This window comes from Alosa pseudoharengus, unplaced genomic scaffold, assembly GCF_046254945.1.
Source record: "Alosa pseudoharengus isolate Yale_2024_CS ecotype anadromous, Long Island Sound unplaced genomic scaffold, YU_APseudo_1.1 YU_APseudo_1.1_scf_3, whole genome shotgun sequence".
Lineage (NCBI taxonomy): Eukaryota > Metazoa > Chordata > Actinopteri > Clupeiformes > Clupeidae > Alosa > Alosa pseudoharengus.
In genome coordinates this window covers 34,343,735-34,371,149 of record NW_027468718.1, presented here as the reverse complement: position 1 = coordinate 34,371,149, position 27,415 = coordinate 34,343,735, and the positions used below count along the sequence as shown (strand labels likewise).

The window sequence follows — 27,415 nt, the reverse complement described above, 5'->3', positions numbered from 1 at the left end:
TACAAAACAGGTAGAACAGGTAAAAACAGTTTGTATTCAAACAGTATATTATTATTATATGTGTATTTAAATAGTATATTCTTAATATATGTGGAAATTTAAACAGTATACTATATGTGGGTATTTACTAAGTGAATGATCTTCTGGTGAGTGATGATGTGTGTTGTTATGGCTAAATGGGAGGTGTTGCATATGTAGTGGAAGCTGTTGCAGATCAGACACACCTGGTCTGTAGATACAAGAGCTAATGGTTTAATCACACCACAGTTTTTGTCCTAGGAATAGCAGTTAAATAAAACCATTTCAGATGTTTAGCAGTTGTACAGTCCTATATCTCCCAGCAGCCCCAGTTCCTCTATGCCAGTAAATAATGTGACACTGAAATATCACCTTTTTTTAGACTGATCTTTTGTCACTCTGTGGATCTGCACATGATATAAGTTAATTAATATATTTTCTAGGGCTGTCAAAATAACTGATTCATTTCGATTAATTAATTTCAGAAAAAATAACTGAAAAAAAATAGTGCAGATTAATCGATTCTGTATGACCTTTGACCCTGAGCTGTTCTAGTCAGTAAAAATTAGACTGTAAAATGAAGGAGAGAGAAGAAAACGTTCTGCCTGGATCATTGATTGGAACATTTACTTTTAAAAAACAGCCTGATGGTGTTGATAAAAATAAAGTTTTGAAAATAAAGTCCTCTGCAATGTCTGCAGCAAGGAATTTGCATATAACCGGAGTTCATCAACTCTATAGTCGCACATCAATGCAAAGAAATAAGTGTTGACATTGAGGGGAGTGTTAATTTATTTTCATTGTGTCCCCTAGGTTATATCTGTGGCCTGAAATGCCTTGTATGTGGAAAAAAAACTTCTTCCCGAAGCCCTTTTGAATTTATTTCCTCAGCATATTAGATTATTAAGCCCATTATTTGAACAGTGAAAATAATAATAAAAGAGTTTTTGAACTTTAATGTCACTAATGCTGATTATTCAATGATTCATTTAAATTTAAATATTTAAAATACTTTCACAGCAAAAATTATATATGCGATTCATTTAGATTAATTAATCACGGAGTATGTAATTAATTAGATAAAAAAATTGAATCGATTGACAGCCCTAATATTTTCACATACATGCAGTGGGCTGTGTGATGGCCACAATATAATGTGTCAAATACATTAAACATCTATGAAAAGCATAGTTTATTGCATTAGTGGTGTATTCCCTTTAGAAAAGCAACAAGGCAGAGTATGCAGACAGACATGTTTAATCAGAAGCTCCAGTAAGAATCAGCAGAGAGAGAGAGAAAGAGAGAGAGGTCATGTGAGCTGTGGTGTCTGATCCACATTATCAGGTGTCCTGTACAGTAGAGTTCACATGAACACTCCAGTGATGTAGATGAGTTCCTGTCCCATCTCCTCTACAGCCAACATCTGGATTCCCTATTATTATTGCCAATTACCAACAAAAGTAAAATAAGTAAATAAAAAATATCAAAACCACCATAACTTCAAATTAAACATATAGTGACAATATGTTTGACAAATAAAAATGTTGCAAAAGAGAGTTCAGCACTTCTTTCTTACAGAAGATTGTCAACTCTACCTGAGCTGCTCTACTGATACTGCAGCAGGTGTGTGAACTCTACCTGAGCTGCTCTACTGATACTGCAGCAGGTGTGTGAACTATATAGCTGAGCTGCTCTACTGATACTGCAGCCTTCACTGGTAAAATCCTCAGACATGAGGATGTGTAAAATTGTGGAAACAGTTTCTCAGTGAAAGTGTGTGTGAAAGTGTGTAAGTGTGTGTAATTATCAGGGTCAGAGAATGACAGCTCTCCTCTGTCCCAGTCCAGCTCCACTCTGATCCTCTGGGGTTTCTGATTCACTGTGATGGGAGTGGCTGGCTGGGATGGGGACCATGCAGTGTATTCATCATAATTATTGTACACGCACCAGACTCCACTCATATAAGAACTCCCTCCCTTCCTCTCCGCAGACTCTGTCTGCACTCCCAGGAACCAGTCTCCATTCCCAACCTCCACATCCCAGCAGTGAGTCCCTGAGTAAAAGCCCTCAGAGCCCAGGACATATTCATATAAATCAAATCTCTCTGGGTTATCAGGAAGCTGCTGCCTGTCACCACATCTCACACTGATCAGATCCTCAGACAGGATGAGTTTTGGGTATGCAGTGTTGGGATCCAGAATCACAGGAGCTACAGAGAGAGAACATGAGAATTCAGTGGTGATAACTGATTTTCTACTTTGTTCACTCCTTTGAAATGGTGTGTGTGTGTGTGTGTGTGTGTGTGTGTGTGTGTGTGTGTGTGTGTGTGTGTGTGTGTGTGTGTGTGTGTGTGTGTGTGTGTGTGTGTGTGTGTGTGTGTGTGTGTGTGTGTGTGATTATGTATGAGTGTATGCCTGTAGGCAGGGATGGGCAGTATTTCTAATACATGTATTTGAAATACGTATTTCAAATACAAAATACTATTTTGTAATTTGTATTTTATTGAGATAATGAAAATGCCTTCGTATTTTGCATCAAAATACTTCAGTGTTGTGTATTTTTGTATTTTCTGATATCTAACTATCTATAAAGCACTCTCTGTCTCTGTCTGTCCTTGGCACCCTTGCATGGTCAAGCCCCTCTGCTTCAGTAGAGAGTTTATTTTCCTTTGCTGGACTTTAAATTTGTCTATGTTCTCTGACTTGTGAAATATTTCAGTGCTATGGTAGCTTGACAAGATACCTCAAACAAGGACATTTCCAATTTTGCACATTTTAAATAAGAAATGATTGATAATGTCATAATAATTGGCTTCTAATTGGCTTAACTGATTGGATGGTATTAATGTGACAACCTGATTTTTTATTTTTACTTTTTCTTATTTACATTGAGGTTGTGCACACACCAGTTTCAGGTGTATACAAAATGATTAATCTGTGATGAAACTCACCATAAGTGTGGTGGTGGCATTAAATAACCTAAAAGGTTAAAATGCTACCTAGCTTAAATTTCTAAATAAGTCATCCATTTGGATTGTTTGTTTTTAAATTATTGTCACTGATTCATAGTGGACAATCTCTTACGCCAACTGGCTGAGAAGTGCAACAGTTGTGGAGTCGGCATTCCTGTTGCTGTAAAACAGTACATCTCTAAACTCAAACAGTAGACTAACAATAAAAGAGGATTGTCAGAGCAGATAGTAAAAGCCATGCCGAGTGTCCTGTTCACTCTTAAACTTTTCATCACATTTGGTGCCTCTGCCTAGCCACATAGCCTGGCTAACGCCAGACCTCATCTCATTGAGTTTGGGTCTAGGAACTACACATTCATTTTCTCGTATTTGAGACGTGGTTTACGAATGCTCAGAGCCATTTATTGGGTGCTACGAATGTCTTCTGCTTCATCTTGCTGTCCCCCCTCCGTTCTGTGATTGGTTCCTTTGTTGAGGGGAAAATCGGATCCATGGAATCCATCCAATCGTAAATGTGTTAGAGTTATGTACTTTAAAGAACATTTTGAGCGATCACATAGCCTACGTTCAATGTTGCAATATTATCAGAAGGCCCTTAATCTTAAAAGAACATTTCAAAATGAATGGAAAGACACAGTGATGATGAGACCACTACTGTATGTCCCCCCCTCCCCGCTGGCACCGACCCTGGCAGAGGTTTGTATTGGGATGTCTAACATGAGGGGTCAGCATATCTAATCTGTTGACTGATTATGGAAGGAGTCTCTTGCTTTCAGATGTTTTTCTAGGTAGGGAAGGGATAGATGAAAAAGGCTTTTAGAAAGAAGTATTTTGTAGTATTTTGAAAATACAAAAATACAGTATTTTATTTTGATACATTTTTTGGCTGCTGTATTTTGTAGTTTATTTTGATACATTTTTAAGGTGGGTATTTGGTATTTTATTTGGAAATACATGTTGATGTATTTGTGCCCATCCCTGCCTGTAGGTTTGACTGTCTAATTGTGCCCCTTTTTTGTAATTGCTAAACTAAGTGATTGTTATTTCCTTAAAAGCTAATTGGTAAAATCGCTCCATTGTGATGACATCATCAGCCACAGAAATGGTAGAAATATCCCTTCGTCCAGCAGCTACTGGTTTCAGGCTGCAGTGACCTGCAGATACTACAGTTGACCTCAAGGTCTGAACTTCATGTAGAAGGAGTTGACAGTTTGACAGTTAGTATGACAGTTTAGACTCAAGTTGATGCTGAACCAAACTACCAATCTACTTACACTAACGAATGGGCCAAACAGAGTGAGAATCAACACTATTGAACTAGATGTTCTGCATAGCGGTACATAATATGACTCCTGCTCAGTGCTGCATTGTGTGTGTGTGTGTGTGTGTGTGTGTGTGTGTGTGTGTGTGTGTGTGTGTGTCCCTGTGTGCCTGGTGTGTGTGTGTGTGTGTGTGTGTGTGTGTGAGTGTGTGTGTGGCGGTCTATGAGTATGTGTGTGTTTGTGTGTGTGTGTGTGAAATAAAAGAGAAAATGTCCACACACCAGAGTTTAGGTCCCAACTTTGAACTAAAAACCAACAATGTTTCGACCCTTCTGGGTCTTCTTCAGGCAAAATGTGTGTGTGAGCCTGCCATATTGATGTGTGCGCATATTTGTGTGTGTGTGTGTGTGTATGTGTGTGTGATTGCATGTGTATGTGAGGAGATCTATGTGTGTGTGTGTGTGTGTGTGTGTGTGTGCCTGGTGTGTGTTTGTGCACCTCCGTTCTAATGTTACGTCACAGTTTGTTTACAACTAGAGTGGTAGGCAGAATGGTAAGCAAGGGACTGCAGAGTGGTAGGCAAACATGCCTACAACAGTCGGGTTGCATAGGCTACATTACAAATAGCTTCAAAATTGAAATTTTAATATCAAATATTGACCGAGATATGCCGACCATTTGTGTAGGCCCTAACAGTTGGTTTTACAATAACGTTAAGAAGCAAAAAGGCGACGAACGGCTGTTTACCATTAGATCCTCATGGTTGTGGAGGATGATCGTTAGCAGCTGTGAAGTGTTTTATTCTGTGGCTTAATAATCTAGCCTAGCCTATCTACGAAGACGTAGGCTAGACTAAATAACTACAGTCATCCAAAAATGAATTGCCAGAGATAGCTATTAAGGGAAAAATTGCAGCATTTAAACATGGCAAGAATATTTTTACCGGAACAGTTTGTTCTAATTTGTCTCGTGGAATTCGTGCTTGTGGACATCAATCACATGTCATTCCTATCTTCTGTCCTATTTAAAGTTATCATGAGTGTCATTTGATTATATAATCACAACAAATGCTAATAAATGAAAACAGAATAGGCGTATGTGCTGTACAGGTCAGTTAGGCTAACTCCGTATGTCAAAATAAAACGGATTTGATCCTATGAATTGTTTCGCGATCACACACAACTGAACTTAACACAGCAACCTCAAACACCACTGGTGAACCTACTGCTTCAGTCATGTAAGAAATAAGCAGTTTATGAATTATCCTTACCCGTTTAATCAAGTCCACATGACCAAAATAACAGCATATTTAAAGTATGTTGAGCTAGCATAACAGCCTAATATAGCCGATGCTGCAATGGGTAGAACTAATAAATCGTTTAGGGCCTACAATTAATTAACTTTAACAATCACACATTCTGAGTTTTTCTGGGTGGTTATCCATGCAGATTGTCTTCGAATAAGCCATTGTTGATATTTGTTATAACATGTTACAGGATTCATGACTTTAACGCCATTAATGTTAATGTTAGGCTACATGATGCTGACTGACACTGGCTATAACTGTGCCGTTTAAACGTCTAGTGCTGACTCTGCCTACCAAAACCTGTCGCTGTTCAGTTAAAGTTAACGTTAAATGGTCAAATATTGTTTAATTTTGTTTCAACTTTCAGAGGGGGGACATGAATGACTCCTTTCTGGCCAAATTTCACAGCTTCTAAGAAAGTCTATCGTCTTTGTGTAAACCCGAGTTTTGAACAGAGAAAAAACCATTAGGCTACATCTTTGCCGGTTATCCCATAACGTTACAATGCACCAAATCAGGGCGATTTTAGCGAAATAATGTTCCTGTGACAGGCTATCAAATACTGAACAATGGGATAATGTTTCATCATCACCTTTATTGATGCCTGAAATGTTGACATTGCTGAAATACAGAGATGTACTGTACCCTACTGAGAAGCAGCTGCAGACAACGATGTTCAATAGGTTCAACGTGTCCCTTGCCTACCAGGTGGATGTGTGTGTGTGTGTGTGTGTGTGTGTGTGTGTGTGTGTGCATGTGGCGGTATATGAGTGTCTGTGTATCAGCCCTGAGGGTGTTATGATATAGCATAATTGTGTTTGTGTGTGTGCATATTTGCGCATGTGTGTTAGGGTATGTTTCTGTCTGTCTGTGTGTGTGTGTGTGTGTGTGTGTGTGTGTGTTAGGGTATGTCTCTGTCTATCTTTGTGTGTGTGTGTGTGTGTGTTAGGGTATGTCTCTGTCTATCTTTGTGTATGTGTGTGTGTGTGTGTGTGTGTGTATGTGTGTGTGTGTGTGTGTTAGGATGTGTGTCTGTCTGTCTTTGTGTTTATGTGTGTGTGTGTGTGTGTGTGTAGGTAGTGTGTGTGTGTGTGTGTGTGTGTGTGTCTGTCTTTGTGTTTATGTGTGTGTGTGTGTGTGTGTGTGTGTGTGTGTGTGTGTGTGTGTGTGTTAGGCAGTCCCGGCGTCATGGGGGGGCTTTGGGGGGCTGGGCCCGTCCTGGAAGTCATCTATGCCCGCCCTGGACGAGCTTGGCTGCACACCAACCCCACTTCCCCAATCCCATGGATTGATTTTGAACTAATTAAATGTAGGCCTATAAGTTTGTCAATATAGCAAGTAGCAAATAAAACTGGTAAAATAAGTATTATTCCGTAGCGTAGCTAATCAATCAGGAACATTAGGTAGCCTAAGCCCAGCTATCACCTAAATGGAGAGGAGGTGTTAGTGGCGCAGTCTACTTCACTTCTGCACTAGGCCTAACCCCTGATATCCGATGACCAATATGGCTTATTGGCTCGCAGGTATGTCTCATATCGTAGTTAGTAGAAGTAGGCCTAGTAGTTTCTGGGTTTGCTTGATAGCGTTAACCTTTACTGTTATTTTCTTCTGACCTAGTCGGAGATAGAGCTTGCCGTTCCAGGGACGAAGTTATCCGTAATCCGTATCTCTAATGCTCTATCTGAAAGTGGTTAGCAAATGAACGAGGCTAATGGTTTTATCTGCGGATTTATTTTTGCATTATTTTGAATATGACTAGCTCCAGTCTCAACAGCACGTCTACTTTTTCCACAAGCATCTCAGTTCTAACACACATATCCCCTCTCGCTTTCTTTCTCTCCATCCCTGCGCACGGGGCTTTCTTAAAGGAGCTGCACCATTTTACAACAATTGCATCTACATTTTCATATTAGAATGTTTTGTCAAGTGTAAGCTTAAACTACCGTGATCAATTTAAGTTCCCGTGCCCCCCCTGGAAAGGTGTAATGCCCGTCCGTGAATTTGTGTCTGCCGCCGGGTCTGGTGTTAGGGTATGTCTCTGTCTATCTTTGTGTGTGTGTGTGTGTGTGACCAACAATATCACTTCCTGTAATATTCCAAATACCCCAGATATCACCATTATAGATGACAATACTAAGAATGTGACTATTGTTGAAATAGGATGTTCTTTTGATTTGTACATGGACACTTGTTTTAACTCCAAGCTGCTGAAATATCAGCCACATGCCGACAACATCAGAAATATGGGATTTCAATGCAAAATTATCATTCTTGTTTTTGGGAGTCTTGGGCATGTGCACAAACTTGTCTTACGCGGACTGCAACTGTGTGGACTAAGCAATCCAACTGCAAAAAAACTTGCAAAGTACTGCTCCATTTCTGCAATAATAGGTAGTTTATCCATCTGGAAGCGACGCTGCCATATTTACCCATAATCATGCAGTTCAGAATGAAAATAGCACAATGCATTCTGTGTTTGATCAGACCTGCCTAAGTATGTAACATACTTCCTTCAATGTTTGGATCTGTGAATCATCCCCTGTGTCCAAATAAAAGCATTAAAATGTTTATGTATTTGTGTGTGTGTGTGTGTGTGTGTGTGTGTGTGTGTGTGTGTGTGTGTGTGTGTGTGTGTTTATGTGTGTGTGCGCGTGTGTGTGTGTGTGTGTGTGTGTGTGTGTGTGTGTGTGTGTGTGTGTGTGTGTGTGAACTCACTGTATTGAACCACACCCTGCATCTTCTCCCAGACTCTGAACTTCAGGTTGCCCAGGTGCTTTGCCACATTGATCAGAGCTCCTGAAACCCTCTCTGGATCCTGCAGTGTGCACTGGGCTCTGGAATAACATTCAGGAGTCAGTGCTGCTGTGGGTTTGGGTTCAGAACCACAGAGAAGAGAGAGACAGGAGGCAGATCACTCACCTTTCCACTGTGCTCTTGTAGTTCTGTAAAACAGAGGGTTACATAAGGTACAGCTTATCAGTAGGAAAAGTGTGTGTGTTCTGACTTCAGTTCAGACACTCACCAAAGTGCATCTTTTGTTTAAAACAAGCAAAACTTCACAAGTACCAACCTGTAGAAATGAGATGTCATCATATCTCATCTCCTCCTCTATGGCTCTGATTGAGTCTGAAAGAGATGAGATCTCTCTGCTCATCTTCTCAATCTTCTCCTTCATCATCTGACTCTTCTGCTCCTCTTCCTTCCTCAGTGCAGCTATCCTGGCTGCCTCTTCATCTCGTAGAAACTGGTGCAGCTTCTCAAACTCCTGCTTGATCTGCGACTCTGTGTGTTGGGTCTGGACCTGTAATACCACACATCACCACATGGTGGAGTCTCACACTTGGGATCTGTGTATGTTAGTTATGTTGTTATCACTGTTAGAGGAGGGGGCATCACTCTTACTGTAATGTGTTGGGCAGTTTCATCACACGTTTCTTTAGCCTTTTTAAAAGTGTCCAACTTCTTCTGTAAGGGCAGCAGTTTGACCTTCAGCTCTTCCTGTAAGTCATCACACATACAGTATTCAGCATTGGTCCAAAATACACACTGTACATGTTGAAGGTGTGTGTGTGTGTGTGTGTGTGTACGTGTGTGTGTGTGTGTGTGTGTACGTGTGTGTGTGTGTGTGCACGTGTGCGTGTGTGTGTGTACGTGTGTGTGTGTGTGTGCACGTGTGCGTGTATGTGAGAGGGGAGGAAGAGAGAAAGGGAGAGGATGTAGAAGAGAGAGAAACACTAGCCTGGGTGTGATTCCGAACTTAGTCCCGCCCACAACATTTGAGGTCGGTAAGTTCGGTCTGGCATTGCTCCATTGTGGAGCAAGTATGTTCGCCCTAGATCGGGAGGACCAATCAAATCGGGCTTTACGATGATGGACATGGTGAGCAACAGCGCCTGGTCTATCACGTCATCTGAGCACGTTTAGATTAGGCTTATGTTTGAAACAAAAATGCTGTGGCTAGAAGGATACATGGCATTATTTAATGAGGTTTTATCATTGAAAACGATTATTTCTGAAAACTTTGGCCAAAGTGGAGATGTGGGAAAACTCGTGGTTTCACTTTCATCAAGGGAAAACAGCGCTGTTGCATTGCGACATGTTCCCTCGTTCGTTTGAAATATCTGATTGACCACCTGTTCGAGGGATTTGCGACAGCCTTTCCCAGCTGTTTAACATGTTTGTAGCATATCAGTGTTCAACAGAATTATTTTTAGAAACGGAGGGGGATATATGCTATCAATATTTTCTTAATAGCCTACCCTACTAGCCCGGTTAAAACCAGACCCTTCTCAGTCGTAACTGAGAGTGGGTCTGGGGAAGGTTCGTTCACAGCCCATTTCCAAAGGGCGTTCCCAAACGGACGCCGATCAAAATGCCTCAGACGCAATAGGAGAGGCCAAAAACCAATCAGAGCAATGAAAGAGACAGAGTGACGGAAACACAATTTGCAACACTGTCTGGTTGTAGGGAGAAGCAGGAAGAATTAACCACTTTTTAATTAAACGTAGGCTAATTCACAAAGACATCGTGCCACACTGAAAGCTAGTATTTTGTCACTAGCAATTTACATCAGCCCTCTGTCAAACACAATTGCATTTTCAGCTCTGAACAAAACCGTTCACGTTCAAACGAGCATTTTGTTTCATTCGTCCTTTCTGGCTGACCGGGACATATAAAGCAGGAATGGGGGACGAGAGACTGAAACGTTCAAAGCAATTATGCCGAAATTGTTTCAAGGCAAACACTGAAGTGTAGCATTCGAGTTATGCTCGCATAGCACACCAATTCAAAAGTAGCCTATGTGTTTTCTGTCGGCTACGTGTCCAGCTACTATTCCTATAAATGAACAGAATATCAAACCATTTTCAGTAGCCTACCACTGTTGCAGATATCACATAGGTATCCCTTACATACATGTTTGTACAATGTTGCATATTCCAACATAAGGAAGCAGTTAAGAAACTTCTAACTCCCTGTCTTAAACCAACGGGATATCAGCTTCAAACAAGCTGTTCCTATGTTCCTATTGATGGAGGCTGTTCCCACCTGTATGTTCATGTCATTAGTTGCTTAATAATGTAACATATAATGGTAATTTCCCAACAACGTAAATTTATTAATTTAAGATACATATGTAAGTCACATGTGGCATTCCGTGAATGTTTCTGTTGGGTTTAAACAGAAGCAATACAACTTTATTTGTGATGTGACCTTAATGTATCTCTGTCTGTGTCTGCGTGTTAATGTAGCTCACTGTGGCTTCTGCCTGTGTTCTGTGTGCTGTCTATAAGCGATTTCAGACATACGTGTAAGACCGGAGGTTCTGCCGATGTTAAACGGTGGGGCCGTATATCTGAACGACATAACCGGTCATATGGAAGTCCGAATTCACCCGGTGTTTATACTACTCCCGACATAACCGCTCATATGGAAGTCCGAATTCACCCGGTGTTTATACTACTCCCGACCTAGTATTTCCTCCGGACATTATGTAAATGTGCTGTGTCTGAACGAGGCATAGAACATGCGGTCAAAATTCACACCTAGTGAGAGGGCGTGTTGGTGACGTTTCTTTCGTGCGTCCATGTGGTTAAATCTGACTTAAATGCCAGTGTTATGATGGAGTGGCATAGTGCTGTCCAGAAAATCTCCGACCTGGAAAGATGCAGACATCACGGAGCTACTGTCCATGAGGGCATACAACATTTTGATAGAACACATGAAGGGAATGGCACGTTGTAGCCTACAACTGCATGGCAAGGCCAAACGAATTAAAAAGACTGAATCATCATAAGCAGAAGGCGCTGAAAAGGCAGTAGCCTACAGCGACGTCGTTGACGACAATAACAGGAGTATTTAATAAATTGTTAGCCAACACGGTTTTCTGTTCATTGATAGCCTTAGGCAGAATTAGGCTACAGAAAAGAATACAGGATTTTTTTCTCTCCCGGCAGTAAAGACAGTAGATTCGTGTTTAAAATGTAAATGAAAACTAAAGGTAGGCTATAGGCTAACTATGCATATGACCATCCAGAGGAGGCTGGTGATCTGTCAAGAATGATGAAGATCGTAAGATACAGATGGTTTTATTGTTGCTGTCATTATTACCACAAACACGAATTGACAACGAAACCATGGCGATCGTGGGTTATATCTTGCCTGCTTATTAGGCCATGCACAGCCCTGTCAGAACTCCGTGTAGCATGCATACTGGTAGTTTTCATAAACCATCACCAGCTAGTTCGCACTTTGGATATATCGTTGGATTGTGAAAAGCCCAATTTCGAATAACTACAGTACAACAGATGAGGTAGGATGCATCTTTTGCAATTAGAATTTCGTGTTGGTGAGACCTGTTGCCTATCAGTAGACATGTCATCTCGAGTTCCACGACAGCTTTAGCCTGGTAAACCAGACCCTGGAATCTTTCAGATTAAGGGTCTGGCCACGAGTAATGAAAATGGCCCAATTCGAGGGGCGGCACCAAGCATGCATTTGAAACTCTCACTGCACACAGTTGGATAACGCTACGACCAATCACAACAATTCACGGTGTGACGTATCCAGTTCTTGCAAAGGAACGATTTGAGGGCGATTTTCTGCTCCTCTTTTAGTTGAAAAGCCAAATCTAAATCCTTTATTGTAGTGGTCAAAGCCGTTTCAAACAACTGGTGTTCATCGGTAGCTACCCACACAGCAGTAGACTCCTAGGCGGATCCGCCTTCAAGTCGCCAAACCCGCGTGACTGTCGCATTCGTTTTGGTGCCGCACAGAGGATCAGCTCCGCCTCCAGGCGGCTCCGTAAATTCTACTGTCAAACAGCGGGTCCTGAGTGGACCCATGTCGGATCCGCGGGCGCGGACGCGCCTGTACTGTAACGGTTGAACATGACTGTACACCAAGAGCCGAGAAGAGTCATACTAGTGGATATTTTCTTTGCTGGGACACGGTTGCGCTGAACCCTCTCGAGTAAGTGATATTTATTAATATATTGCGACATTCACAATAGCTAAACATTGGCCTTTGTGGTTTTATACTTAAAACTTACTTATCATGTTTATTGATTATAATGACGTTGTTTGATATTAGGACTAATGTTAACGTTAGTGCAGACGTTTGTAATTTTGAGCAACAGGCTAAGTTAATGTTATTGTTAGCTGTGATGCTCATATGAGTCTGTAGCCTATTTGATTTAAAATGGGTTAGCAATTTCGGCAGAATATGTTATGGTAGTGTGATTTAAAAAACACACATTGTTATTTAACGTTAGTCTGGTCTTGTCTGTTTTAATGTGTTGCTGTTGTCCATAGTCCATAGTGCTACTATGCTAGCGGCATACAGCTGCTAGCTAGCATGCTGCTAGGCGCAATTGCATAAGTTATTGCTAATGTCTATTATACATATATATGTTTGAGATCACGTTTGCGATGCAATCCTTGATTAAGCTGATACATTGGCACTGGTATTTCAGTCAATGAAGTCAGTGAAGCACTCGTCTGCTATGAAAGCTACCTAGCTACAACTTTAGCATGTTGACTCACTGATAATGGTTTAGCCCTAGCTTCTAGCTAGCTGTGCATTAACGTTTGCATTTTGGGAAGTTTGGTCTCATACGTAACTTAACTTTAGTGTCCTTCTGCCATCTTCGTAATGAAAGCCTCGGCATTTTAATCACTGTTTAAGTCGGTTCAGACAACTAATGGGTATTGGCGTCTGTTTGTGATTTATTATGCTAACGTAACTTAACTGTATGGAACTTGGTCCCCATGTTCTATTTTGTTTGTTCTGCAGCGTCAACTTTTATCGGCTGGATTCTACCATCTAACGTTACGATTGCCTCTGTTGGGTTCGCTTGATGAAGATACTTTCTGGGTTGTTAAAATGTAATGTGAACACATTCCCGTAGCATTCCAAAATAGACCAGAGATGCTTGTACTATATGTATATTTGGAAATTTTGGGATTGCAATAACCATAATGATATGGTTATTTAACAGCCATCGTTTCGAGGACTCTGATGAGAGTGAAGAAGAGCCAGTAAATGGTGACTTTGCATCTCTGAGGTACCTTCCAACTCGCCTGGTATATCAGTTGAAGCCTCAAACCTAAGCCAATTGCACTGGCAAAGTAAGTAATAATCTCTTAACATTGAAATAACTAAATCATAATATTAATATTAGAGATATGGTTAACATTCTTAGTGCTAAAGACATTCCCCTCTCCTTGTATCTATTCCTCCAGCTCCACCATCTTGCCGAGTGCCAGGCAGCAGAGTCACTACCCCTCAACCTGGGGAAAACTGTTAAGGTAAAGACTGATCTCTGAAATAAAATTGAATACAGTGGCCCCATCTATATTAACACAGCAGTAGTCACTCTATTTCAAATCAACAGATTGCATCTGCATTACCATCTCAGATTTTCTGCATACTTCATACATTACATAAATCTCAGCCAAATATTTTGTCACTTAAAACATCTGCATTCATGCAATATTGCCTGAAAAGTTCATTCATTATTATCAGATTGTATTGAAACACATTGATTTCAATGTCAATCCATTCATGGAGTTGATATAGATAGTGCATACCAAAATGTTGAAACATACAAATTCATGTCCAGTATGACCAGAGATTTGTTTTTGTTTGCCATTGTTTGGCCCTGTAGCTCTCAGCCTACCATGGTTAACAGATCACAACCATTTCTCTCCCTTAGCACCTCACCATTAGGCAGGACCGCAACACTCTTCACCACCTCAACTCCCTGCACCTGCACCCGCATTTAACATACGGAGAGTTACTCAAGGTAGGGACTGATCTCTGAAATATTAGTGAATAGAAAGGCCCCATGTGTATTATCAATGATGACTACCATTTAATACATTTTTTCCCCCTCTCGCACACCGCCCACCTCACTATGGGCCAGGAATGGCAGTCCCTCCTCAACTCCCTCCACCCCCACACCAGCCCTCAACGTGCAGCGAACAGAGGAGCTTTGTAAGTCATGTTTCTTTTTAAATTTAATCTCCTTAATACCTATCTCATATATTGTATTGTGTAAGCATACTTGGCTTTGGATGCTACATACCATAAACATAAACATATCTGTCTGTTTGATTACAGGTGCTGTGAGGAAAAACATGGTGACACGGTCAGCCACGGACGCTGAGGTCACCAAGCACGCAATTAGGTGTTTCAACTGGCGGTGGATCGGGCAACGAGGAGACGTGTTCCGCCTCCATCCACACAAATGGAGTAATAGGAGAAATAAGCATTAAACAATCTTTTTATTGAACTTCTTGTCATTCACCAGTTATTCATTTTCTGATATTTTAGATGTGCATAGCACAGCATTTCATTGAAGTTGTAGCCTATTAGATAAAATATTTCATGTCTGCACTGACCTAGGCTGATAAAGCACTAAATTAGGTTTTGACCTCAAAATTCATGTAGAGTAGCCTAGGCAACGTAGGCTACTTAACAAAAACAGAATAGCTTATAACCTGTAACTTTCCATAAATGTCCATTTTATATTTCCATTGAGTAGTGATCACGTTTGTACAGTAAATTGATGTCTTGACTTAAACCTTTTCTGTTAGGTTTATTGACAGTATTGTTAAGTTAAAAATACGAGGCGATGCTAATCGTAGGCCTATCTTGCTGTAGTAGCCTAGGCTAGGCCTAGTGATAGTTTTACTTTTATCCTATAGTTTATCCTATTTAATCCTACAGCAAGAACAGAAGGAATTTTGAAAATGAGATAAACGGGTCCGAAACGGACCCGGGCCAGATGAGCCTTTATGAGTCCGTTGCGGGTCCGCGGATCCGTTCCTGAGAGCATCTGGACTCCGATACGGGTCCGTTTCGCGGGTCCGTTCCGGAGGCCGTCATACATCCGCGGCGGATCCGCCGCGGAGTCCTTTTGCTGTGTGGGTATCTTGCAATGTTTTCTAGATGATTCCGGACGTCGCAGCACTGTCGTCATCAGTGCAGCTCGCCTTTGTCCCGCCTTCACCGATTTAATTGGTCCCTCTCGCTCGAGAGGTAGAAGAAATTTGGATCATTGCTCGTGGCCAGAGTATCTTGCGGGCACAATTCAAATTGTGCTCTCGCGAGAACTCTGGATTTCCAGGGTACGACAGCTTAGCTAGTGCCCCCGAAATATGACACTGAAATCCTTTCACTATTGGAGTCGCTCAGATAGAAACAGCTGTAACGTGGTTAGGACACTTTTGCTGTGGAGTGGAGACGCCATAAGTTAGGTGTGGTTTTGACAATCAGAAAAGCAATATACTGAAATAGTTTAATGATGTAAAGTCAAGTGCTGGTCTGGTGTGTGTGCACGCTAGGGGTGGGCGATATGGACAAAAAATAATATCTCGATATTTTTTGTGATTTTGACGATAACGATAATTAGTCGATATCCTTTAAAAAAAAATTGTAGAAGTCTGAATTACTTTACAGCTCATTATTTATGAATAGCATCAATACAATAATAACCAATAACCTGTGACTTTTTAACCAAATCAACCAATGCATTGTCACTCTATGACACATTTCCAATTTTGCCCACTTCTGTGTGTGGCAAGGACATGGTCTAGCCAGCTACATTAAAGGAACACGCCACCCAAAATCAGTAGTAATATATGTTCTTACCTTAACTTTCACGAGTTGAGTCATACCTCTCCCGCGCCGGTAGGTGCACTCAAACGCTCTGTCGCGCGGCGCGAATGTGTTAGCATGTTGCTATGCTAGCGGGCTCTGCCGTGGCCGTAGAGAGAGGAACATAGCAGTAATCAAACACCTCCATTTTTTCCCTACTTAAATACAGTTGCACGAGTAGTTGATAAAAATGTGTACGTCACACAACATGAAACGTGCCGATTTTCCAAGCGAATAAACAGGAGAACTACAATGTGCACTTGGGAGTACTTGGACCTAGCGTGGTAATACACATTCATATACAACACATTCGCGCCGCGCGACAGAGCGTTTGAGTGCACCTACCGGCGCGGGAGAGGTATGACTCAACTCGTGAAAGTTAAGGTAAGAACATATATTACTACTGATTTTGGGTGGCGTGTTCCTTTAAAGAAGATGACTAGGCCTAACAGTTTCCCAAGAGAAAATCTGAAGCTGAAGTTCCTTTCAAAAACCTTTACTTAGGATTCACTGTAAAACTAAGCAGACCAACAGAGTACATCTAGTTATTTCCTTCGATGTTATGTTGAAGAGAAATCATGTAGGCTAGCATTCCAAGTTACAGAATAGAAACTAATGCGTTAGCTTATGGCTAATGTATATGAGAAATCCCATAGAGATGCTAACGGTTATCATAATCGATACACGTAGATATTTAGAGCGAACTTCAGTCCATTTACAAAAGGGTTACATGAGAATAGTTCTTTGTTTACAACTGACTATTAAAATACTCAAAGGCAAATGTTTTCTCTCCATATAATACCATGTAGGAAAAAATGTGACTGTCTCATTAATGCTACGTGAACAGAAGTAGCTGCACAAAATCCCAAGTAGGCTACATCTGGATCTCGCTACACAAAATAAACATTAAGCCTGTGTGTGACAACGTGGACCCACTAGCGATCATGTGACACTTGCTCTGCTGCAACTGGGCTTCTCTTGCATACAACTCCTGTATTTAGTGAATGTATGGGGTTTCAATGCGTGATTTTGAGTGTTTTTTCCCCATAAGTAATTTAAATACTCGATAATGTAAATTTGCACATCGTTAAAACAACAGTCACGATATTATCGCAGACGATATATATCACCCACCCCTACTGCGCGCAGTTTTTATTGATGAGTCGGAGTGGCAGGGGCATTATAAAACTTATCGCTCTTAGGCCTACTCATACACCGCGCTGAAATGGCGTAGCTGTCTAAATTCAAATCATATCATGCTAGGGGAGAAATCGTTGGACATACATTATTTTGTTATTCAGCACCAGTGTTGGGCAAGTTACTTCAAAATCGTAATGTACTATGCATTACTTATTACTGTCATTTCAAAGTAATTTGTTACATTATAATATTACTGTCTCTGAATTGTAAGGCATTACACTACTATTGCATTACTTTTAAGTTACTTTCACCAAAATATCTAGAAATATGGATTTGCCATTCTAAATGCAGTTTATTACGCTCAATGCAGCTCATTGCTCTTCCAATGGAGGGAGATGTGGTATAGCATAATGACTGAGCTAGGCTTAAGGCTAACAACATACAGTAAGAATGCAATAGGCGCAGTGCTCATGATGCAAAACAAGGAACAATCATAGTCAGAATTTTGTTAAAAACCGACAAAAGGTCAAAGTCTGGTAAATTGTGATATAAATACTGTAACTTTAAGGCCTAGGCCTGCTCAATAGAGAGCCTATTGTAAATCAAAGCTTAATAAAGACATGTCAAGATGGTGGCCTACTGGCCATTTCGGTGCCCTAAGTGAGTGGCTTTGAGTGAGTGACATTTAAATGGTAACTCAAACACCTAAAGTAAAATAAAAGGCCTATTATACAGACCATTACTGTGTGTTTTTTAACATTAATTTCTGAAGAAATGCTGTTTTCTTATAAATGGTGCACGGTCACTTTAAGAGCATTGATCTTTACGTTCTGATAATGCCCTTTTGCCAGCTCTTGTTTACAAGCCTTGTTTGTTGAGTTACATTGATAGCACAATATTAACAATAATATGCACAATGTTAAGTTGTTTTTAGCAGCCTTCATTGCTCTGGAAAGTATGCAATGACATGTTGCTTCACATTTCGTTTTGCAAATAAAAGTGAATTATGAGCCTGGTATCCACCTAGCTATCTGAATGGATTTTTTGTCGACTTGGCATATCATGTGCTTCATGTAGCCTAAATGCTTGGGAAACGAATTATTGAAGACCCACCAATTCCATTCTACTAGTACTACGTGGTGGAGATTGAGAGAACCCAAAAAGTATGTACCATGGTGTTAGTGCATTCTGACATTGTAAACGTTATTGATGAAGAGTGAAACGCAGTTTGCAGTAAAGCTACTATTCATTGGTTACATTTGGGTGCCCCCTCTGTCCTTTGGTGCCCTACGCAAAGTGCGTGATGCGCGTGGTGGGAGCGGTGGCACTGCCAGGCTACACAATCTTTTTCTGCATTTCTATCCCTTTATTCTCTTTAATTCAAGTTCACAGCTCAAAGCTGTCATGCACTAGAAGAACATAGTTTGTGTTTTATCAAGAATAAAAAAGATTAGCGTGGCACCACTTTAGATGTTTCATTAAATTACTTGTGCTATTTCGCGAGGCATAGTGAGATCTTTTGGTTTCGCACACAAAGTGCACTAACTATTATGTTCTTCATATCCTTGTCTCTGACAAGCTAAAAATAATGAGCGTAGGCTTATGTCCATCCCGCAAATAGAGTCCGACTTTGAGTCTGCTGCAGCCACAGTCATCTTCAACCAGTATCAGGAGATACGTTCTACTATTTTGCGCGGATTTTTTCTCGTCTGTTGTTCTCGCGGTGGTGTTTGCGAATATGTATCAAAACAAAACAAGCGCTTAATTTTCGGTAAAAATGCATTGTAACGCGCGTTACTGAAGTTTGTACCGAGTAAATATTACCCAATTTTTTTTTGGTAATGCCTTACATTACCGCGTTACCGCAAACAGCAATACATTTACATTACTTTTCTAACGCATTACTCCCAACACTGTTCAGCACCCATGGTCAAAAATATGTTCCCGCGCGCTTGCATGGGGATAGTATGCTTTTGGAAAAAAATAAACCATGAAAAAACGTCACTGTTATGTTAGTATTTTGTTTGTTGCTTAAAAACGTTGTATGATGGCCTTGAAGTCTTGAGTTAGCCTACTGAATTGGCCTACCATAAAGTGTGTGCATGCTCTCTCTCTCCAACGCAAACCAGATTCTGGTACATAACGTTGAAAACAGATAAATGTGTTTATTCGAAGCACACATACAAATACTGTGTGCGCACTTACGTGACTATCCTACTTCAAGTATTAGCCTACTCACAATAGATTTCTCTTCTTTAGCCTATAATGCATAGGCTACACTTTGTAAACAAAAAGCAGCTGTGACAGGCAGCGGCCGCATATATTCTGCGTCATATCTGCATCTTGGGAACTCTACAAGCCCCCACCCCTCACTCGACAACCACACGGAGATTCTGTAATGTGCGTGTATGTCGTTCACACATACGTCCGTATAAAGTCAATATTAGGTCCGCAGGTTAGCATCATATCTGAATCATCCGAAGGGTAGGACCTCCGTTTGACAAACCTCCGCATGTACTCCGGAGGTTATATCTGAAAGCGCTTTATATATACTGCTCAAAAAAATTAAGGGAACACTTCAATCATACACTGGATCGGTACTCTGACACTGTTTGGTTCTGAGCACAAGTAAAACTTTTGAGGCGAGTGTTTTATTTATTTCTGAAAATGTGCTGTATGATACTACACCTAGTGGTTTAAGATGAGCACTACAGCTACCAAAGGTGTGGTGGTTCTGTGGACAACATGTTTCAGAGAGGGAGAGATAAGAAAATCTATACTGCAGTTACTGACAAATATAAGGACACAACAGAAATCTTACCTTACGCTCAAGTGCTGCTTCATCGATGGGACTGAAGTTGTGTTTTTTGTGGAGTTTTGAGTCTCGACACACCAGACACAAAAGCTGTTTGTCATCTTCACAGAAGAGCTTGAGTTCTGAACGGTGCAGACTGCAGAATGGTTCTCTTTTCTTTTTCTCCTGTAGGAAAGTCTCACACAGGTTCCTCAGATGCAGGTTAAGAGGAGGGTCATCTTTGGAGGAGCTTCTCCTGCAGACTGGACATTCTTTGGATCCTTTGGTCACCCAGAATGTCTTCAGACAGCCTTTACAGATGCTGTGAGTGCAGGTCAGAAGAACTGGATCCTTGAAGATGTCACAGCACACAGGACAGGACAAATCCTCTTCTGAGAAAGACACGGAAGCCATTTTCTCTAATAGTTTAAGTTGTTCTACACTGTTGCCTGATTTAAAATCTCTGCTTTCACTTTCACTCTTCTGAAAACTTGTGACACCCTGAACCAGAATCCTGACTGAAATTAATCCTGATACGTCGATAGCTTACAGTCATTGTAACTGCTGTTATACAGAACACCACTAATTTATGCCTTTTTTGTCTACAAGAACTATCAAATCATTTCCTGTACTGCAACTGATCAGCAAAACTTCCTCATTCAGGTGGGAGGGGCTCTTGAAAAGCCTAAAGGTTTCTGATTGGACAGCACTTCATAACTTTGTATGGTTCAGTCATTTAACCCTTTCTATATCCACCTCTTGCCTTGTGGGACAAAACAGGCTCCATCTTTCCAAGTATTTCTTTTGCATTGAAAACAGACTGAATTATGTTTCTGATGTTGAAGGCTCATTCTATGAATTTGTCTCATGCCACATGTTTATCAAGAATCTATCTATAAAGTGAGACATATTTGTTAATATATATGTATCTGTCTGTCTGTTCTTGGCTGCTTGTTTTAACAGCATCCTTGGTGGTTACTGAGGACCCAAGTGAGCAGTGTTGAGTGTTAGGATGCAGAATGTGAAAGATATCAGATCAGGTTGCCGCTCCTTGCACTGGCAGTGTTGTCACTTGACACTTTATACACATACACTTCTTGTGTTGGAAGACAACTGTTGTATAGAAGAAGAAAAATAATATAATATTACATAGACAAAACATACTGTACAACATGAACAACTTTTCTGAATGAATTATGGATGCTGTCTATTGGTTTCAATGAGACAGAACATAACCTGTGAATCATATATCTTGCCACCATGTTATGTGTAGGCCATCAGTACCACTTTAGACAGCGCAGTCAGATTCCAGCAGCTCTTGTTCCTCATTTACAATAAAAAAAAGTGTCTCATGGCAACAAGGCAGGAGGTCAGTACAGAGATCAACAGGGTTATTTAAGCTCTAGAGGAGCAATGGAAGAGACAGACAAAGCTCAGCAACAAGTGGACTAAGATAACAAGTGTATTAGATAACCAGTAATGCTCAGACTACTGAGATGTGTAACAGGTAGACACTGAGGCAAAAACAGTTTTGTATTTAAGCAGTTATTAAACATAAATGGGTATTTACAAAGTGACTGACTTTCTGATGAGTGATGATGTGCGTTGTGTCATTTATTGTAAAATGGAAGGTGATGCATATCTGGTGGAAGCTGTTGCACATGAGACACACTGTGTCTTAAAATACCTGTTTAATCACATCACAACTCCCCATTTTCTAAGCAATTGCAGTTAAAGCGGAACTTGGCAACTATGTCAACATAATAAACCCGTTTAGAAATCATTTGGTTAAATGACCTGTTCCGGTGAAAATGGTAACTTTCCCCTACTACCCAGACAGCAAAATATATTTGGGCCAGATTTGGTCCAGATCTTCATTAGCATTTGGCGCAGATCCTCTAAACGGACCTGCCCCGGGGTCATTTCTTCCAACGGGCCAATACCGGAACAGGTTGGAATTACGGATCAGAGACAGATCTGGGCCAGAACTGGCCCAGTACAGTTAATATTGCCATGGCATTTGGTGCGGATCTGGCCCAGACTCATATTCTACATCTGGGGCTCATCTGGTCCTGGTCTGTGATTCATATTTAAGCTATCAGACAATTAAGACCCACACAATTTGTAATTTTCTAAATAGTTTTTTATTTTAAAAAGGCAAAAGAGAACACTGTGTCCGCTAGCCTGAGCTTAGGCCTAGGCTTACAACATAACAGAAACCAATATGTAAAATATAAGGCTTAAGCTATGTTGATAAACAAACTCCGCTAAACGCACTGAAAGAAAATGTCATGTTAACATAGTCCGTTGCATCTAACCGGCTGATGTCCCGATGATGATGACGACGGCGCTCAGCTGTGTCGGAGGAAGATTACTGGCAGTCTGGGGAGCACTGAAAGCACAGAACAGTTGGGCGATCGATCCTGCAGATCAGCAGGTCGGTGGACTTTGACAGCGACAGTTTGTTGTTTCGTGAGAGTTCTTCGACGTTAGCTAGGCTACTCAATCCAGACTGCAGGGCAGGCTGCTATCATGGCAGCTCGCAGGTCAGCAGCAGTTCCTTGGTCGCGGCAGCGGCAGATCTCTCGCAGAGGCTAGTAGCTGTCCTGAGAAATATTTTCGAGCAGACGGTGAATAGCAGCGCCGTTCACGGATGGATGTCAGAGGACCAAGGCAAAAACTAGCCCAATGGACTAACGTTAAAGTTAGGCATCAACCTGCGATTCTTCCTCATTGCTCCTGTGAGACGTACAAAAAGCACACAAAGCAAAGAAACAAAGAGTAAATATTAGATTCAACATCCAAAGATTATTTATTTTATAACAGTAACGTTATAGTATGCCAACAACGCATTGCATCCCAAACCGGATAAACTGGAGGACAGCGACAATTCTTGTGGACCTTCGATAAAAGGCTTTACAGCCAAGTTTTTCCAATCTAAATCCATTTTAAACAGGCTTAAAAAACGCTGGCCGTCTAAAGCTACCTGCAGTGCTACTAGCAGCAAGGCTAGCGACAGACAAATGGCTACGAATTTGCAGCTAACACACAATGGACACGATATTAAGCGATTTTGGTGAATAATAAGCAAAGCTCACCAATTTAGCCTTAAAGCTCATGTTCACATAGTTGTGGATGCATGTTTAAAAGAACCTAGACTACAAGCTAACCGTAGCTACTACCCAGCTTGTCTGGCACGTTTCAGGTTGTCAGAATTTCAGAGTAAACTAAGTTTGTAAACTTTCATGTTTAATACAGAACAGGCCTAAATATTTAGCAGACTAAAATGACATGAACACCAGTTTACATTTAAAATGATACTTGTATAATGTACTTACCAATAATCACAAAGACGGTGCAGCCTGTCTTCCACTCTGCATAATCACATAACGTAGTTGCAGTTGCAGGTTTATGTGGGGGAAAAGTGTTCCGTTAGTTGTGGCGCGTCAGGTCTGCGCAGCTCCTGAGGATCTGGCCCACACCCGCCGGGCGGACTCAATTCAGTTGTGGCGCGTCTGGTCTGCGAAGCTGCCCCGGATAGGCGCCGCACCCGCTGGATGGACTGTCACAGTCAGAAGCTACAGACAAGTCTGGCGCAAAGTTGGTGCAGATCTGCATAGTGAGTGCGACTGCTGCGCGAATCTGCCGATTCAAAAACGGATCTGGCACAGATGTAAATGCTGTCTGGGTAGCGTCCCCAAGCGGAAAACCAACCTTGCAAAATTGAGACTACCATCCCGGAAAGAGAAGAGAGAAACAAGAAACTCGTTTTAAATCGTGTTTCTTACATTGTAACGTCCACATTGTTCTGCTGAACTTATGCTTCGCTAGCTTGTAAACAAATCCATGTGCTTTATCGTTACCTTTTTCCATAGTTTGAAATAGCATAATGCACAATTTGCAGCAGAGGGGGAAACATAGCTAATCCTGCCAAGTTTCCCTTTAAATAAAAGCATCTCACATTTTTATCAGTGACAGCCAGCTAAGTCCTACATCTCCCAGCAGCCCCTGTTCCTCTATCCCACTAAAGAATGTGTGGATATATATCAGAGATATAATTATGACCGCCGCGCAGTGAAGCGGCGGTCATATAGGTTTAGTCAGATTTTTTTTTTTTTTTTTTTTTTTTTTTTTTTTTTTTTCGCATGTCCAAATTTCTGTCAATGATTCCCGGGACACTGAAAGACCGGGGTAGACGAAACTTGGTGGGCATGTAACCCCATATGGATAGCATGGAACCATCGTTTTTCGTTTTGATCTGTAGCCCCCCCGCTGGACTGCACCCCCCGAAAGGAGGGTAGGGCAGACACAGTTTTCTGTGAATATCTCGAGAACCGTAAGGTTTAGGAGGACCATTTTTTTTTTGTATGTTGATCTCAAGGGGCCATGTCAACCCATTCCATAACCACTCATTCATGTATAGCGCCACCTAGTTAAACACAAAAAAGTAAAAATGAGGTGTTGTAATCGCAGGTATCTGTGACCTAACATAGTCAAAACTGCACGAAATTGGAAGTGTAGGATCATTATGACACCCTCTGAATGCACGCCAAGTTTCGTGGAATTCCGTTCATGGGGGGCCACACAATAAATTCATTTATGTTACTATACACCAACTGGCCTGTAGGTGGCCGGAGACAGTTTTCTGTGAATATCTCGAGAACCGTAGGGCCTAGGAGGTCCACCTTTTTTTTGTATGTTGATCTCAAGGGGCCATGTCAACCCATCCCATTACCACTTATTTCATGTATAGCGCCACCTAGTTAAAAATTAAAAAGCAAAAAATTAGGTGTTTTCATCACAATATCTCTGGCTGACATGGTCAAAACTGCACGAAATTGAAAGTGTAGGATCATTATGACACCCTCCGAATGCATGCCAAGTTTTGTGTACTTTCGTTCATGGGGGGCCTTACAATAAAACAATTTATGTGTACATTTAGTGACGTACACCAACAAGGATTCCCGGGACACTGAAAGACCGGGGTACACAAAACTTGGTGGGCATGTACCCCCACATGGATAGCATGGAACTGTCATTTTTCGTTTTGATCTGTAGCCCCCCCGCTGGACTGGACCCCCCGAAAGGAGGGTAGGCCAGACACAGTTCTCTGTGAATATCTTGAGAACTGTAGGGCCTAGGATGACCATTTTTCCGTATATTTGCCTCCAGGGGTCATGTTAGCCCAGTTCATGTGCACACATGTGCACAAACAGATACACACACACACACACATTCACAGTAATCATGACACATACTCACACAGTAGACATATGTACGCTTCCATGCACAGGCACATACGCAGGCACGCACACACACACACACACACACACACACACACACACACACTCACACACACCCACACACCCACACACATAACATAAACATAACACAAACAATCAAGAATTTCTCATAATTATGAACAGGCAAGATGGAGGTGGGGTTGTATAAAATGAATTTTACATGTGAAATCTATGAACTAATCATGTTTTGTTACTTGTTGTCTAGCAGATACCAGTGAGAATTGAGTGTGGATAATGCAATTTAGTGAGACAGTTAGAATCATATAGGCCTTTCAGCGTGATTTCTTTTTGTGGAAAAAATGTGCTGGACTGGGTGGCGGTCATATTTTGTACCGCTCTGCGGTACATCTAGTTCTAGTAGTAATGGCTTGACAAAACCTGTTTTTTCTGCCATGTTCCAATGCTTTTTAATGTGGTGTGTGTGTGTGTGTGTGAGTGTGAGTGTGTGTGTGTGAGAGAGAGAGAGAGAGAGAGAGAGACTGTGTTTGTGTGCCTTGGTTAGACCATCTATTCGACCATAAAAATGGTAGAAAATGTCCCTTCTTCCAGCAGCTATAGTTTCAGGCTGCAGTGATCTGCAGAGTACAGTTGACCACCAGCTTGAACTCAAGATAGAGGATTAGTATGAAGACAGTAGACAGTATTAACCTAGATGTACCGCATGGCAGTATATAATATGAATGTCGCTCAGTCCTGCATTATGTGTGTGTGTGTGTGTGTGTGTGTGTGTGTGTGTGTGTGTGTGTGTGTGTGTGTGTGCGTATTGTGTGTGTGTGTGTGTTTGTGAGTATGCTGGTGTAAACTTAACCGAAACCCTCTCTGGATCCTGCAGTGTGCACTGGGCTCTGGAATAACATTCAGGAGTCAGTGCTGCTGTGGGTTTGGGTTCAGAACCACAGAGAAATAGAAACAGGAGGCAGATCACTCACCTTTCCACTGTGCTCTTGTAGTTCTGTAAAATAATAAAACAGGTAAAACTGGTGTTGTTGGTTTTCCAACATGATGTTTACATGCGCGTTGCAGACCATAATAATACATATTTGAATATCCATCTGAATAAAGTCCTAGAATAAAATAGGTACCTGAGCCGCCTGATTGATAAGCAACTCTCCCTACTCCAGCAAGATCAAACACTGAATGATAAGATGACTACAACTTGATAATCTTCTAAGTCACAAATACATCAGGCTGGATCCATCACGACTAACATTACAAATAGGAGGGGGTTTTATTGGCAGGCAGTCATGGTATTTATTATGGAGTTTTAGGTTTGATGTCTTAAGAACTTGTCTGTTAAAAACATGTAAATCCATCTTCAACTATGTTCTTCTGTGTGCTCCGCTGGAAGAGAATGGTGCGTTCAAGACAACACAAATCCCACCGAATTCTGCATATAGTTTTAAACTCACACAAACTGCTCCTTACCTCTAGAAATGTGATATCATTGACTTTCATTTTCCTCTCTATATCTCTGATAGTGTCTAAAAAGAGAGGAGATCTGTCTGCTCAACTTCTTGATCTTCTTCTTCATCATCTGACTCTTCCCCTCCTCTTCCTCCCTCAGTGCAGCTATCTTGGCTGCCTCTTCATCTCGTAGAAACTGGTGGAGGTTCTGAAATTGCCTCTTGATCTACTTTTACGTGTGTTGGGCCTGGACCGGTGAGCGTATCATACCAAACATCAGCACTTGGACTACAAAAGTTCCCGTTTGACGTAAGTCAAGACTCACATTTTTGTGATGTGCAGTTCTATCATCAGGTTCAGTCGATCAAAAAGTGTTTAGGTTCTTAGCCTGAATCTGTAATACATGTTTTGAAAGTGACCAGTTGTGTCAGGTTATTACTCTTACCTTTATGTGTTGTGCATTTTTTTCACATGTCAGTTTGACTTGATTGAAGGTTCTGAGTGTCATATCTGAGGCCAGCAGAATGAATTGTAGCTCGTCCTGGAACAGGACAATGA

At 41.2% G+C, this 27,415-nt stretch overlaps 1 protein-coding gene and 1 long non-coding RNA gene across 5 annotated transcripts in view; one reads left to right on the top strand and one right to left on the bottom strand.

The window, feature by feature from the left end:
• LOC143100708 (E3 ubiquitin-protein ligase TRIM35-like) overlaps window positions 1–20,913 on the bottom strand; it is a 39,721-nt gene extending 18,808 nt beyond the window's left edge. The window contains exons 1-6 of one of the 2 annotated variants that reach the window (XM_076264120.1): window positions 20,178–20,913; window positions 8,960–9,055; window positions 8,628–8,858; window positions 8,477–8,499; window positions 8,273–8,391; window positions 1,614–2,227 (exon numbers count right to left, since the gene is read on the bottom strand). In XM_076264120.1, the coding sequence (XP_076120235.1) occupies window positions 1,653–2,227; window positions 8,273–8,391; window positions 8,477–8,499; window positions 8,628–8,858; window positions 8,960–9,055; window positions 20,178–20,564 (1,431 nt within the window). In that variant the 5' untranslated portion in view covers window positions 20,565–20,913 and the 3' untranslated portion in view covers window positions 1,614–1,652. Of the gene's footprint in view, window positions 1–1,259; window positions 2,228–8,272; window positions 8,392–8,476; window positions 8,500–8,627; window positions 8,859–8,959; window positions 9,056–20,177 lie in introns of those variants that run through there. The other variant, XM_076264119.1, reaches the window with a different exon arrangement.
• Window positions 12,267–14,849, top strand: LOC143100712 (uncharacterized). Of its 3 annotated transcripts, none has more exons than XR_012981927.1 (7): window positions 12,267–12,526; window positions 13,349–13,440; window positions 13,554–13,683; window positions 13,798–13,863; window positions 14,271–14,360; window positions 14,481–14,551; window positions 14,678–14,849. It is a non-coding gene; the product is annotated as an uncharacterized LOC143100712 (long non-coding RNA). The 3 variants fall into 3 exon arrangements; XR_012981928.1 differs by lacking the exon at window positions 12,267–12,526 and adding an exon at window positions 12,709–13,036; XR_012981929.1 differs by lacking the exon at window positions 12,267–12,526 and adding an exon at window positions 12,727–12,786.
• Window positions 20,914–27,415: the final 6,502 nt, after the last annotated feature.